General features: G+C 46.6%; 1 protein-coding gene across 6 annotated transcripts in view; it reads left to right on the top strand.

Moving 5' to 3' along the window:
- Positions 1-15,600, top strand: part of LOC146371339 (kinesin-like protein KIF13B) — a 40,206-nt gene that overhangs the window by 6,847 nt on the left and 17,759 nt on the right. For all 6 annotated transcript variants that reach the window (XM_084954196.1, XM_084954197.1, XM_084954199.1 and 3 more), the window contains exons 5-25: positions 3,666-3,678; positions 3,760-3,820; positions 4,283-4,375; positions 5,109-5,289; positions 5,428-5,515; positions 5,616-5,750; positions 6,373-6,485; positions 7,084-7,195; positions 7,559-7,771; positions 7,869-7,979; positions 9,840-9,974; positions 10,132-10,262; positions 10,851-10,937; positions 11,086-11,276; positions 11,789-12,002; positions 12,104-12,266; positions 12,497-12,643; positions 13,475-13,624; positions 13,789-13,917; positions 15,155-15,328; positions 15,413-15,570. In XM_084954196.1, coding sequence (XP_084810322.1) covers positions 3,666-3,678; positions 3,760-3,820; positions 4,283-4,375; positions 5,109-5,289; positions 5,428-5,515; positions 5,616-5,750; positions 6,373-6,485; positions 7,084-7,195; positions 7,559-7,771; positions 7,869-7,979; positions 9,840-9,974; positions 10,132-10,262; positions 10,851-10,937; positions 11,086-11,276; positions 11,789-12,002; positions 12,104-12,266; positions 12,497-12,643; positions 13,475-13,624; positions 13,789-13,917; positions 15,155-15,328; positions 15,413-15,570 — 2,799 coding nt within the window. The remainder of the gene's footprint in view (positions 1-3,665; positions 3,679-3,759; positions 3,821-4,282; positions 4,376-5,108; positions 5,290-5,427; positions 5,516-5,615; positions 5,751-6,372; positions 6,486-7,083; positions 7,196-7,558; positions 7,772-7,868; positions 7,980-9,839; positions 9,975-10,131; positions 10,263-10,850; positions 10,938-11,085; positions 11,277-11,788; positions 12,003-12,103; positions 12,267-12,496; positions 12,644-13,474; positions 13,625-13,788; positions 13,918-15,154; positions 15,329-15,412; positions 15,571-15,600) is intronic.

The raw sequence follows: 15,600 nt of genomic DNA, 5'->3' as shown, positions 1-15,600 counted from the left end.
AAAGACATAAAGACCTGGATGGCCGCTAACTTTCTGCTTCTTAATTCAGATAAAACTGAGGTTATTGTACTCGGCCCTGAAAATCTTAGAAATATGGTATCTAACCAGATTCTTACTCTGGATGGCATTACCTTGGCCTCCAGTAACACTGTGAGGAACCTTGGAGTCATTTTTGACCAGGACATGTCCTTCAACGCACATATTAAACAAATATGTAAGACTGCTTTCTTCCATTTGTGCAACATCTCTAAAGTTAGAAATATCCTGTCTCAGAGTGACGCTGAAAAACTAGTTCATGCATTTATTACTTCCAGGCTGGACGACTGTAATTCATTATTATCAGGATGTCCAAAAAACTCACTGAAAAGCCTTCAGCTAATCCAAAATGCTGCAGCAAGAGTCCTGACAGGGACTAGAAAGAGAGAGCAGATTTCTCCTGTTTTGGCTTCCCTTCATTGGCTTCCTGTTAAGTCCAGAATTGAATTCAAAATCCTGCTCCTCACATACAAGGTCTTAAATAATCAGGCCCCATCTTATCTTAATGACCTTGTAGTACCATATCACCCTATTAGAGCACTTCGCTCTCGCTCTGCAGGCCTACTTGTTGTTCCTAGAGTATTTAAAAGTAGAATGGGAGGCAGAGCCTTCAGTTTTCAGGCCCCTCTTCTGTGGAACCAGCTTCCAGTTTGGATTCAGGAGACAGACACTATCTCTACTTTCAAGATTAGGCTTAAAACTTTCCTTTTTGCTAAAGCATATAGTTAGGGCTGGACCAGGTGACCCTGAATCCTCCCTTAGTTATGCTGCAATAGACGTAGGCTGCCGGGGGATTCCCATGATGCATTGAGTTTTCCCTTTCCAGTCACCTTTCTCACTCACTATGTATTAATAGACCTCTCTGCACTGAATCATATCTGTTATTAACCTCTGTCTCTCTTCCACAGCATGTCTTTTATCCTGTCTTCCTTCTCTCACCCCAACCGGTCGCAGCAGATGGCCCCGCCCCTCCCTGAGCCTGGTTCTGCCGGAGGTTTCTTCCTGTTAAAAGGGAGTTTTTCCTTCCCACTGTCGCCAAAGTGCTTGCTCATAGGGGGTCATATGATTGTTGGGTTTTTCTCTGTATCTATGAAGCACCTTGAGGCGACTTTTGTTGTGATTTGGCGCTATATAAATAAAATTGAATTGAATTGAATTGAATTGAAAAGAGGAAGGCCTCTTCTGTAAAGTTTGTGCTTAGTCAGCTCACTGCCTGATGGTTCAGCTGATTTGCTTCAGGGGGTGTTAATATGTCCCAGCACCCCGGGAGGCTGCAGCCCAGCAGGGCCTGTCAGATTAATGAAGCCCTGTTCCTGCTTTACCCTCCGAGGACCTGACGTCCACATATGTGGACATCACATTTTGGGTTATTTAGACCAAAATACTAAGTATTGCTCTTCAAGAGCCTGATATCCACTTACGAGGACATTATACTGCCACTGTTCTATCGAAATTTTAAATTGATATCCTCATATGTGGCTCTGATTTTTCTATTTCTTTGTTTTTACGTTCATCAGGTCCCAATCGGCCCAAATATCAAAGAGAAATTAAAAATGCTGCTGAGGAAGAGTTAGAGGTTAATACTGTGGGAGGACTCTAACAGTTATTTTCATGAATTTCCTCGGATGCTCTAAGAGAACATTTAATATATAAGATCTGATAAGAAAATGCCACCTGGGATGGATTTTAAAACATCAAACTTCATGATAACATTTAATTTTATGTCTTTACTATGACGTCTCCATTTTTTTTTGATTTGTAAATCACTGGTTGTATAAAGCCAGACTTTGTTGATCACAGACTTGCTGACCTACCGTCGTCCTGCTTTAGTGATTCCAGTTATCTCAGGAATGTCCTCACCGTCCCAGGAGAGAGCGGGACTAAAGGCTGCTCTTTCATGGATCAGCCCAGTCTCACACAGGGAGGCCTTGTTTCATTACTGTGTGTGTGTGTGTGTGTGTGTGTGTGTGTGTGTGTGTGTGAGAAACTTTTAGTGACTCAGTGTGGCTGAAAATGCTGCCATATTATTGCACGTCAGACTTGTGTGTTGTCAGTATTTGCGTTGTTTTGCTTGTACAGGGTTAGTTTGATTGTGCTGTTATATGATTGTGTAACGCAAAGTTATATAAGGACTAGTTTTTTTTCAAGGGATGAGTTGACTGACTGACGCGCAGAAGAAATAGTTCTTTATGGAGCCTAGATGGTGTGAATGATGAGACCAAAGACTGCAATATCTTGTACCAAAATATATTGAATAAATGGGGGAAAGGGGAAATGGAACAAAATAATTAATACAACACACACCATAAATGTCCACAATTAAATGATAAGTCAATCCTGTGATTTTTTTTTGTGCAAGAGTCCTTTTGCTAAGAGTCCTTTTTGGTCCTTTTCTTTTTAAAGTTCACTTTTAAGGTATTCCTCCTTAGGGTCCAGCTTCATACAGTGGGGAAATATATGTCCGTAATCCAAAGACGGCTAAGTGGGGGAAAAGAGGGGAAAACAAAGAATGGTCCTACCGGCTCGCCACTTCAATATGAAGAAGATTAATTCAAAGGGAGGGAACAAAACCTGACCGCTGAGGTGAAATGAATTGAGGGGAGAAAACGCTTTGTTTTCCAACACCGTTCTAAATGCCGTAAGCTTACAGCCACAGCAGGAGTCGAACCCCGAAAGTATCCCTCCACAGCCGGTTTTCAGAGTTGCCGCGACGTGGAAGGAGCCAATCAAGAGAGGGACCTCAAATCAGCTGACGTGGGTCATGTGACAGGGAGTAGTTGATATGGGTTACAATTGGCTTTTGCTTCCTCCTGTGTGGGGGGCACTTGTGCTCCCTGGAGTATGACGCTCACGCTTTGGTTTTGAGTGCAGTGAGCAGTTTGGTGGTTGTTGTATTTGAGCTCACGTGTCTGGCAGATGGGGACAGCGTCACGTCTGAGTCCTGATGTAGCTTGAGCTTTGCCTTAAAGCCCACCGCATCATTTTGCTGTTTCAGTGCAGTTGTTCGGGGGACCTCTGCCTTTGATCAGCTGACCGTCCACACACCCGCCGCTGCCCCAGAGTGCTCAGCAGCTCCCCAGCGTGGAGCTCATTGAGCTCAGCCTTGAAGATACCATCTGCACTGAACTTCCTCTTCTTGGAGATTTGCACAGCCGTCTTCCAACCGGCTGCAGACAGGAAAGCCTCAATTTTCCTTCAGTCCTGCTGCTTTTCTGCTTTCTCAGAAAAACAGCACAAGTGGAATAGGCAATATGGAAGCTCTTCAACTGACATCAGCCTGAATGTTTCACAGCCTGGAGCACAAATCCCATTCAAAGATGTTGTCAGCCTGTTTCTAGTAAGACAATAACAGGAAGCAGATAGAAACTGATTTTGTGTTTTTTAGCACTTGGTTGCAGGAAAAACAAGCTTTTAAAGTAGACTCTTGTGTTTCTCCATAACACATGTCTGTGCATACACACTCAGTGGATGTTTATTAAACGCGACCAAAGGTTCGAATGAGGTCAGTTCATGTGCGTGTGCACGTGCACGCGTACGTGTGTGTCTGTGTGGTCAAAGATTTTACTGAGAATTATGACAAATAAGTTTAAATATCAGTAACAATATTATTTCTTCTTTTCTGTCTCCAGGAATCAGCCCAAGGTAAATATGATGTGATGGAGTTATTAATCACACATTTATGGTGTGCACATTACAGACGTGTGTGTCGCATGTTTTCTGCAGGTCTTTGCGTACGACTACTGTTTCTGGTCTATGGACGACTCTCAGAAAGACAAGTTTGCAGGTTGGTACATTTTCACAGTGGTTCATGTCAGTCTGTTCAAACGTGTCTCCTGACAGAGTTTCCTGATACTCTGAACTATTTATGGAGCTGAGAAAGCGGCCGTGGGGGGGCTGGTTCTGCCGGAGGTTTCTTCCTGTTAAAAGGGAGTTTTTCCTTCCCACTGTCGCCAAAGTGCTTGCTCATAGGGGGTCATATGATTGTTGGGTTTTTCTCTGTATCTATGAAGCGCCTTGAGGCGACTTTTGTTGTGATTTGGCGCTATATAAATAAAATTGAATTGAATTGAATTGAATTGAATTGAATTGAATTGAAGGGGCTACACACTGCGTCACACTGGTTGTGGCTCAGTCTGAAAACGGCGAAATTATTCTTCCTGTCATCTCGTTCGTGTTAAAAGTTTGTAGGATCATCGGCTTCGTTTGTGTGTGATTTCAGCAGTTACAGTCTGAGTTTTGTGTGCAGGTCAGGACGTGGTGTTCCAGTGCCTCGGGGAGAGTCTGCTGGACAATGCCTTCATGGGCTACAACGCCTGCATCTTTGCTTACGGGCAGACGGGTAACATTTCAGAACAACAACTTTAAAATAAGTAAAGATAAGAGGAACTGCACATCCTACCGCAGCATCACATGTTTCCATTTGTACGAGAATCGTCAGATTTGAATGAAGCGAGTTGAATCTGAACTGGATTTGACTGTTTGTGACTTTTAGTTCTCAGTAGTTTGGGTCATAGCGTCACTGCAAAACTTTGTGCTTTGTTTCTGTACTTCACAGCGCAGTAACCTGTTTCACACTGTTTCTGTCTGAATGCCGAGTGTTTCCTGACACATGTGGGTACTGGTCTGTTGTTGCGCTGCACATATTGGCTGATATTGTCAGGACGGCATCTTCTTTGCCATTTTTCCATCTGCTGAACCAAAACAAGTAGATTAACTTTTGATTAATGGGCAGATGCAGGCTCGGGCAGGCTCGGCCCCTCCCTGCCCACAGCTCCCATAAGCCTCGTCTGTCAAACAGCTGCAGGGTTCAACATAAGCCTGGCTCAGCAGTCCTCTCTTCGTGATTACAAATGAATAACATGGGATGCTGTTTGAGACCTTCACACTCACATGTCAGACATGAAGCGCTCTCACCTGACTCTAGTTTGGCAGCTTCTTTTGTTCCAGCTGAATTTTCCTAAATGAATTAAATCTGTTATGATCCTGGACACAAGCATTAGCTGCAGCGCTGTGTGTTAAATGATCAGTGATTCGTTCTGTCTCTCACTGGCATCTGGATCGTTTATCTTCAGGTTCTGGGAAGTCGTACACCATGATGGGCTCGTCAGAACAGCCCGGTCTTATCCCTCGACTCTGCAGCTCGCTGTTCAGCAGGACTGAGAAGGAGGTCCGTGAAGGGGAGAGCTTCACTGTGGAGGTGTCCTACATGGAGATTTACAACGAGAAGGTCCGAGACCTGCTCGATCCGAAGGGGTGAGATGCTGAGAGCCTCGCTCGTCATTCTGCTGGGATGTTGGAATAACATGCAACATTCAGGGTCCACAGTGCTTCCCTGAACAAGTCCAGGCAGCTGAAGGACTCAAAGCTGTGACCGTCTCCTTATTTCTGCAGAAGCCGACAAGCGCTGAGAGTCAGAGAGCACAAAGTTTTGGGGCCTTACGTGGACGGTCTCTCCCGTCTGGCTGTGACCAGCTACAAGGTAAACCAGCTGTTTCTTTCTTTATTGCATCGGGTTTCCGAGGACCAGAAAGTAATAACGGTGGCTGCAGACGGCGCGTGTGTTTGTTGGTGTTCAACAGGACATCGAGTCTCTGATGTCAGAGGGAAATAAGTCTCGCACGGTGGCAGCCACAAACATGAACGAAGAGAGCAGCAGGTCGCACGCCGTGTTCAACATCATCCTCACGCACACGCTCACGGACCTGCGGTCTGGGGTAAAGACACGCTCGCATGTGCACGCCGTCTCTCTTTGCAGATGATTATCTTTTCAGTCATTGGCTCGAGTGTTAATGAAATGTGTCCGAACTCAAGGGGACTCGTTTCGTCTTATTCAAAGTCCCAACATGCAACACTGAGAAGCAGCTGATCCTCACATTGAACAGATGTTAGTCGACCAGCCAGACCTGCATCGCACTGTGCAAAAGTCTTGAGCCAGCCCTCGTGTTTTCATATTTGACTTTCTTTGACAGCGGTCAGGTACCAGGACCGGACTCAAAGAGTGATGCAAACATCTGGAGGAATTTATTTCTTTATTTATTTGTGTTGTTAAGCCACCAACACTGACCTATTATGAAGTATTTGAGTATAAACACTCAAACCTGTCGGTGTCTGTCTGTTGGCACTTTGCTGTTAGCATTCTGTCACAAAAACACATCATGTGTCCAGTTTTTCAGTTACATCTATAAAAAAAGTATAAAATAATAATTTGCGTCAACATTTGCGATACCCAGATGTATTTTATTCGTCTTTTGTCTGTGAATCGCTGCTTCCGTTAAGTCGTTCTCATTCAAAAGCTATGAGAGATTCTAGCTCGATGAGCTCCTGTGTTTGCTGCAGACGAGCGGGGAGAAGGTGAGCAAGCTGAGTCTGGTGGATCTGGCTGGAAGTGAGCGGGCAGCGAAGACTGGAGCTGCAGGGGAGCGGCTCAAAGAAGGCAGCAACATCAACAAGTGAGTGCGCATAAAATAAAGCTGTGATACTGACAGTCGAGACGGTTTTACTGCCTGCTGCTGTTTGTCTTCAGTCTAGAGCCGAGTGTCCGCCTCCAGGCCTCGAGGTTTTAGATGATGAGCCAACACAGCTGATTTAAACGGCTAAATGACCTCCTCAGCATGTTGTGTAGTTCTCCAGAGGCCTGGTAATGACCTAATCAGGTGTGATTCAGGTGTGCTGACCCAGGGTGAGACACCGTCCTCGAGGCCTGGAGCTCCCCACCTCGGCTGTAGAGCCTCCAGACACCCGTGTTTGTTTGAAGTTACTGGAAACTTCTCGTTTCTCTGCATCTCTGAGCATCTTTAGTGCTGAAACAGTTCTGATGTGTGTAGCCTGCTATTGGGTCACCAGTGTGAACGCCCCTGAATAGGAAGCATATTTTAGTTTCTGCAATTAAAGATGTTTTGCAGAAGCGCATCGGCGTCCGGCTAACAAACCGAAAGGAGCGGTCTTTGAGTCTGTGCTTCACTCAGTCGTTTGAAGCTGAGATTGTTCAGGTGACGTGTGGACTTCTAATCTTAGCATCACAAGCCCTTTCTCTGTCCCTCCCTGCAGATCTCTCAGCACTCTGGGTTTAGTCATCTCTGCCTTGGCTGACCACGGAGCAGGGAAGAACAAGAGCAAGTTTGTCCCCTACAGAGACTCTGTGCTCACCTGGCTGCTCAAGGTACAAGAAAGGAACTTTGTTTTCAAGTATGCAGCCTCAGGTCGCACTGCAAACTCACATCGGAGGCATTTCTTTTGCCTCAAATGAATTAATTTCGTGACGTTTCAAGGCTCTGCTGTTTGTTTCATTAGTTCTGCTCAGTTTGAAAAAGGCTCCATTTGCCAGCTTTGGGTGTTTAATTTGGGATTTTCAAATCAGTCTTTAATTTGGCTCCAGATAGCATTGTAATGGTGTGAAATGTTGTTTCCCCAACATCCTAGATTTCAAACTGCGTGCTCATAAGTCATTGTGCTTAATTATATTACTGTAATGCTCAGAGTTTGGGGTTAACAACTGAATTTAAGGCGATGTTCGTACCCGCAGGACAGCCTCGGAGGGAACAGTCGCACCGCCATGGTGGCCACTATCAGCCCAGCAGCAGACAACTACGATGAGACGCTGTCCACTCTTCGTTACGCCGACCGGGCCAAGAACATCGTCAACCACGCCGTGGTGAACGAAGACCCCAACGCAAGGATCATCCGCGAGCTACGAGAGGAAGTGGAGAAGCTGAAGGAGCAGCTCACCGAGGCGGAGGTTTGGCCTCGTTCAGCCTGCGACTGATCAGTGAGCATTATGGGTAATAATCCAGTGACATATGTCCAAAGTCTAATGAAGCTGCTGTCACTCTCAGTCTATGAAGGCCCCCGAGCTCAAGGAGCGACTGGAGGAGTCGGAGAAACTGATCCAAGATATGACGGTCACCTGGGAGGACAAACTTAGGAAAACAGAGGCCATTGCACAGGTAGCAACACACAAACACACAAGACCGCATACAAAACACGTCACCGTGGCTTTCTGATAGCGTTTAAATCCTCAGTGTTTGGAGTTATCAGCTAACGCTCGAAGGCTTTGACAGGAAGGTGTAAACGCTGTTAAACAGTGAAACTACAAACTAATTTAATTATGGGATTTCACCAACGCTGAGACGGACAGTACTGCACACACGGCCATGCTGTTGGTCACATCATTTTATAAAATGGGCCAAAAGACACCAACAGCACAGCTAAGAGGGTTAGCAACTTCAGTCAGCTGTTTGTCACCTCACTGGGAGAGGGTTACATCCCAACCTCTACGCGTTACTAGTATTCAAATGGATAAGGTAAAAAAAATACATTCAGCTAGGGGTGGGCGATATAAACGATATACGATAGAAACGATATAAATTTGGCCAACGATAGAGATTTTGACTATACCGCTCTATCGCGATAGCGCATGTTGATGATGTCATCAAGCTGTGCCTGTTTTGGTCAAAAGCATCGCAGCGGCTACAACCATTATCATCTGCAAATTATGCCGACAGTCACAGCAAAGAAATGAAGCACTGTTGAAATATGGGGAAAGCCAAAAACTGCGCTTCCTCCACTTCCCTAACATTGATTCATTAATGTTGAATTGTCTATCAGCTGCTCTGTTCCCATGTTGTTGCAGTATATTAATAACTAACCTCGTATTGTGGATGAATGATCTCAGTTGTTCTCCTGACTGAAGTTTGGCCCGTGTACAGCATCCTGCTATGCGATTGCATTTGTCCCTAACCACCAGAATCCCTCACGTTAACTTTTATCGAGTGGAAAAAAGTTAGCGTTCATCCTCCAGCTTCACTGTGCTAATGTTATGCTAACATAGCTGTGTCGCTAGCAATCACTTAGCACAACATTATATACCAGGTAGTCCAACTTCAGTAACCCTGCAAACATCACTGCTGTTTAGTTTTCTGTCTTCATTTATGTTGGAAGTAGCAGAGCTGTAGGTTTGAATTAGTTTCAAAAATCTCTCAGTCAGAACATGGTATGAAATGTTTAGGTGTAAACTAGCGAGCTAACTTCCTGCTAACTTCTAACTCCGTTAAATTTAATAAATTCTGTTTTCATGGATGCCTGGATGTTAAACTTAATTGTTACACCTGGTAAAGCAGCAACGCTGATGATTTAATTAAAGATGAAAGAATTTAGACCGTTTTTAACTCTCAGTGTTCGTTTGACTTTGGGACCTGAAGATTTCTGCAGCCAAAATCGGTTCGAGGTCAGTAAGCACAACCAGAATTCATACATAAGGCACACTCTCGATTTTTGAGAAAATTAAAGGATTTTAAGTGTGGAAAATACGTTATACAGAAGAAAAGAATATATCACGATATATATCGTTACCGCACATGCTTTAAATTATATCGCGATATGAATTTTAGGCCATATTGCCCAGCCCTACATTCAGCCACTGTGCAGCGGTTTGAAATGAACTGAAAGCATCCATAAGTGGTGGTAGTGATGGTAACGGTGTCATTGTACCAGCCCGTAGACGTGCAGCCTCAAGTGGCCGTTAGAGGAACTGCAGTTCAACGCTTCAGCTTAGCTTCAGCTTTCAGGACACGCTGAATACATTATTTTTCCATCTCTATCCAGAGGAATATATTTTTAAAAACTCTCTTTGAACTCAGAATCAATTCATTTATTGAGCTGACACATGTCATCAGTCTTTTCTGTTTTGTTCATGATGGAGATTGTTTAGTATCCCAGCCACTTCTCTTTTCTTTCATCAAGCAGCTCCAGATCAGAACAATCGCTCGGTTAGTTCCTGTGTTGAACGCAACGTGTGTTCTCTGCAGGAGCGCCAGAGGCAGTTGGAGAGCCTGGGCATTTCTCTGCAGTCGTCTGGTATCCGAGTGGTCGACGATAAGTGCTATCTGGTCAACCTCAACGCTGACCCTGCCCTCAACGAGCTGCTGGTCTACTACCTAAAAGTACCGAGAACTCACCATCCATCCTAAATACATCGAGTTGCTGCCATTTGATTGGCTGATTAGATGTTTGCATTAACAAACAGCAGATGTGCTCAGGTGCAGCTGTTTTGCTTGTGTTAGTATTCAGATTGTTAAGTGACCGTTGTCCTGTATCCAGGATCACACGCGCGTGGGTTCAGCCGACTCACAGGACATCCAGCTGTGTGGGATGGCCATCCAAGCAGAACACTGTGTCATTGACGTCACAGAGAGCCACGGCGTGGTGCTCACTCCTCACCGCAATGCTAAGTATGTAGCTAGCCCGTGACAAACGATACTGCAGAAGACCGGCTCATTGCAATGCTCACATTGTGCTCACAAAGCTGCGTTCAGTTTGAATTGGATTGCAGGTCAATCTCACAGCTGCAGACAACAGACTTTCCTGCAAAGTGCCTCAAATGTTAGCAGCAATGACGAGCACTGTGGAGCTGCCACCAAGCACTTTGGTGACAGCAGCTGTGTTCTGTTTAATAGCTTCATGTTTTTCCAGTGTTATTGTTTCCGTCCATGTTGGTTAGTGATCACATGCAGCAAACTCCAGTGATATGGACAGGCTATCAACTCTGCGCTGATTTTAGTTAAATCTGCATTTGTGTGACTGCTGATGTTAGACTGAGTGAATCCATCTAAGGAAAAGATGCCCTGGGTTTGCTCCATGTGCTTTGTAGTAGAGCACCAGGATACGCCAGGCCCGACTAAAATAAAATGTTTTTATGAGTTCAGAGCCGTGTGCTCTAACAATAATGAAACAACCTAAAACTATACTTAATATTTTTGGGAGAGTTCATTTGTTTCAGTAGATGCACATCAAATGTTTGCTTTGTGCTTTCTCTGCAGAACGTACGTGAACGGCACTGAGGTCGTGAATCCCGTGCAGCTTCACCATGGCGACAGGATCCTGTGGGGGAACAACCACTTTTTCAGGTGTGTGTTTGAACCTGGATCTGCGGCGTCGTATTTCTCACACCAACGTTTGTTACATGTGGTAACAAAGTGTTTCTCTTTCACTCTGCGACGCTTCCTCTTTGTCCGACTCGCTCTTTCCTCTGTGCGAATCAACACGCGAGCACAGGATCAACCTGACCAGGCAAAAGGTGCAAAAGGGGGGCGAGGATGAGGAGGATGCCGCGATGACAAAGCGTTCGAGCAGCGACTGTCTGGAGGTCGGCGAGCCGGACGCGTGCAGCGACGTGTCGAGCGAGAGGAGCTTCGGCTACGAGTTCGCCCAGGCCGAGGTCATGATGAAAGGCATGTGGAACAACGGTGAGTCAGAGTAACAGAGGGGCGAACGCTTTTTCAAAATGTTACCTTCAAATCGTAACATTGTTGTCAATGGTCAGCCATTTGTTAGATGAGCTAATAAAAGATGTTTGTTTTTTCATTTTTTGAAAAATTCTTTTTTATTTTTTGACCTAAAAGGAGAAAAAAATCTTGAAGCGTTTTGTTGATACCCTCACTTCAAACTTGGCAGGTGTGCTGCTGGGAAATGGAGTGAATGCAGAGTTTGAATGTAAAAATATAAATAATGTGAAGAACAGCCAAAGTCAGAGACAATAATGTGCCTTCACTGTCTTACTGGGAGGCAAAAGCAGTTCTGACAGGCTTTTATCTGTTAGTGGGGTCGATTTGGTTTGAGGTTTATCAGCGTTTGTGTGTCTGCAATGCTTCCAGCCAGAGACCACTGACTCTCACACTCACACCTACAGTGTGTCTCTAATCGAAAGCCAGAATAATCACAGTGTCTTCCCAATTATCCTCCCCGTGTCCTCCTCCAGACCCGTTGCAGTCAGTGTTGCAGACCCTGGAGAAGCAGCACCAGGAGGAGAAGCGCTGTGCTCTGGAGCGCCAGAAGCAGATGTATGAACAGGAGCTGCAGCAGCTCCGCCAGCGAGTCACCCCCGTGAAACCATCGGGCGTCCCAGGCAGTGCTACTGCAGCCGTGTTGTCAGCCAGCTCGAACAAACGTGTGCGTCGCTGGAGCGAGGACAGGTAGCGCTACCGCTGTTCTCTCTGTCGGATAGGTCCCCAAAGAGGAAATCCAGGAGCCTCTGCACAGTGTGGCTTACTGTCATCGTGTCTTTGTGTTACAGAGAGGCCATGATAACCCGCAGCCTGCGACGACTTAAAGAGCAGATCGTTCGGGCTAGGCTGTTGGCTCAGGAGGCCGGCTTCATTGCTGAGGAGCTCAACAAAAGGACGGAGTATCTGGTCACTCTGCAGATCCCGGCCGCCAACCTGGACGCCAACAGAAAGGTACAGCAGGGTGACGTCTGCTGCTTTAAAACAAACGTGGTACCTGTTAAAGAGAAGGTGACGATGAAGGCTTCACAGTTCGGTCGCAGCAACATTTGATGAGGAAAAGTGTTGAAATGATGTCTCAGTCCTCTTGGATTGAACTCGTAAAGCCGTAGCCGACTGTGAGGATGGAAATGCTGACAGGGTCACGTTTGTTAAAGCCGTGTTTGGTCTTCCTGTCGCCGCAGCGCGATGCAGTGCTGAGCGAGCCGGCCATCCAGGTGCGGCGTAAAGGTAAAGGGAAGCAGATCTGGGCTCTGGAGAAGATGGAGAACAGGCTGGTGGACATGAGGGAGCTCTACCAGGAGTGGAAGGAGCTGGACGAAGACAATCCAGTGAGTGGAGACACGAACTAGAACCACCACAAATAGGACGCAGCATGCATCAAAAACTGATGAAAGCCACGCAGCAGGAACGCTCATTAGTCAGAGTGAGGTAGAAGCTCGTTTGTGGGAAAGCTGGGAACAAAAAAACATAACATGTGAAACTGAGAAATATAAATGTTTTTGCAGAATTTTGAATTTGCTGACAACAGCAGACTACATGAAAGATGTGATTGAGGTTCAAGTTTTAACTGTCACTAAGTGGAACGTCTCGTGACCTAATAAGGTGACAATAACCCGAGTATTAGAGCCTGCGGCTCGCTCTGATGTCAGTGTGACAGCGCAGGCCAGTGGTGTCCAACTCCAGGCCTCGAGGGCCGCAGTCCTGCAGGTTTTAGGTGTCCTTGATCCAACAGGCTGATTTAAAGGCTAAATGACCTCCTCAACATGTCTTGAAGTTCTCCAGAGGCCTGGGAATGAACTAATCAGGTGTGATTCAGGTGTGTTGACCCAGGGAGAGATCTCAAACCTGAAGGACACCTCGAGGCCTCGAGGCCTGGAGTTGGCTAAGCCTGGTGTAGGCAGCTTAAAGGAGCAAAGTTCATCTTTCACTCAGTTTGTTGGAGTGAAATGAAACAGGAGTTCCCCCAGAAGAAGAAGAACGGGGGTAAGAGCAGGTTGGTGTTTTGATCTGCAGTTCGTCCAGTCTGCATGTTGAGGAGTGGTTTTCTCTCTCTGTGATTGTGATCTCTCTGTGATCTCTCTGCACCTGTGTGCAGATGTTTGGGTGCATGAGGGATTACACGTTCTCACTAACTCTTGCTTCCTTTTTCCCCGATCGAGGTGATGCGCTCCTATTTCAAACGTGCTGACCCATTTTTCGATGAGCAAGAGAATCACAGCCTGATCGGTGTGGCCAACGTCTTCCTGGCCTGTTTGTTCTACGATGTCAAACTGCAGTACGCGGTGCCCATCATCAACCAGAAGGGAGAGGTACGATTGTTTTGGGTTCACGCCGGCATCTCGCCGCCTCGTTTTCAGCCACAGCGGCCATGTTTTCCCTCTGATGAACTGGAAAAGTGTGAACTTACCTGCACAGCACCAAACAGACAGTTAGCAGCTAGCTGATGGTGCTGAAATGCCCGTGTGTGTTTCAGGTGGCAGGTCGGCTTCACGTCGAAGTGTGGCGTGGTATAGAGAGCTGTGAAGAGGAAGGTGGAGGCGGTCCTGACAAGCAGCTGAGCAGCACAGATGGAGATCCACATGAGCGCAGACTCCGCTGCGTGGTGAGAGGATTTCTTTAACAGGTCAAAGTCCAGCTCTGCAGAAACCCACCGTGCCCCTCCGCAACGCTGCTAGTCATAATGCCTCCTCTGCAGGACACGAAGTCATAATCCTGCCTGTTGTAGGCCTCCACCCAAAGCGAGTGTTTCTGCCCCGTATGATGGAGCCGGATGCGCTCGTGTGAAGTGCGGCAGGTTTACTTAACTTTAGCTTGTCTAAGGAGCTTGCAAAGAAAAGCGTCTGGACTTCTTTAAGTTGCTTGAAGACGTTTCACCTCTCATCCGAGAAGCTTCTTCAGTTCTAAGGTCAAATGGTGGAGAGTCCCAGATATAAACCTAGTGGGAGTTTCCCCCCCACAGAGGGACAAAAGGACCCCCTGATGATCCTCTAATCGCCTGAGCCAAGGTGTGAAACTGGGTGTGGGTCCCAATCAGCCAGGGTTTCGGATGAGCTCGTTGTGAAACCTGGCCCCACCTTATCATGCGAATTCCTGAGGTCAGATGGCCCAGGATGTGAGTGGGCGTTAAGGCGTCTGGGAAGGGAACTCAAAACTGGATTATAGATGGCAGACAGTTGGTGTCGTAAACCCCCGCCTCTGTTCAAAGATGGTCGCTCACAGTGGACATAGATGCTACTTTCACTCCTCTTTCAAACCATCTGTCCTCTCTGTCCAAAATGTGAACGTTGACATCCTTGAAAGAGTGACCTTTGACCTTTAGATGCAGATGGGCAGCTGAGTCTTGTCCTGTGGAGGTGGCTCTTCTGTGTTGTGCCATGCGCCTGTGAAGTGGCTGTTCGGTCTCTCCAATGTAGAGGTCTGGGCATTCCTCGCTGCACTGTACAGCAAACACCACGTTGTTAAGTCTGTGTTTTGGAGTTTTGTCTTTGGGTGAACCAGTTTGTGTCTGAGTGTGTTGCTGGGTCTGAAATGCAGCGGGATGTCGTGCTTGGAGAAAACTCTCCTGAGTTTCTCTGATACATACATGGGGATGATAATGTTGTTGACAATGTTGTCCATTTGACCTTAGAACTGAAGAAGCTTCTCGGATGAGAGGTGAAACGTCTTCAAGCAACTTAAAGAAGTCCAGACGCTTTTCGTTGCAAGCTCCTTTGACCACGATGACCTGGATGACTGAGAACCTTCACAGACTTAACTTTAGCTTAACTGCCTTCTGGTTGTGTTTTGTCATTGTGGGAAAAAGTCCTTTTCCCTCTGAGGTGCATTTCTGCTCATCTTAGGTGAAAATCCTCCAGGCCACCGGGCTTCCTCGCCACCTGTCCAACTTTGTCTTCTGCCAGTATCACTTCTGGGCGCAGGAGGAGCCGGTGTTCACCGCTCCAGAGGTGGCCTCTTCCAGCTCGGCGTCCGCCTCCAGAGACCCTCAGTGTACTGTAGTGTTTGACAGCACCAAGGTGGAGCGTTTCTGTGGTTAAGTAAAAGCTGTGATCAGCAGGTGAGTTGTCACTAACAGAAAACGTGCCTTGTGTCATCTTCAGGAATTATCTGTGCCGGTATCGGAAGATTTTGTGGAATTTCTGGCTGAGGGGGCGGTGGCCATCGAAGTGTACGGTCACATACAGGCTAACCATCGCAGGAATCTGGCACTGTGGGACCTGGGAGTGATCCAAGCCAAGACCAGATCCCTCAGAGAGAGGTGCATCAGTACGAGCGCATCTGCAGCAAA

This window comes from Perissodus microlepis, chromosome 15, assembly GCF_051167445.1.
Source record: "Perissodus microlepis isolate ML-2025 ecotype Zambia chromosome 15, ASM5116744v1, whole genome shotgun sequence".
NCBI lineage: Eukaryota > Metazoa > Chordata > Actinopteri > Cichliformes > Cichlidae > Perissodus > Perissodus microlepis.
The sequence above is the reverse complement of the archived record's forward strand: the minus strand, read 5'-3'. Positions and strand labels throughout refer to the sequence as shown.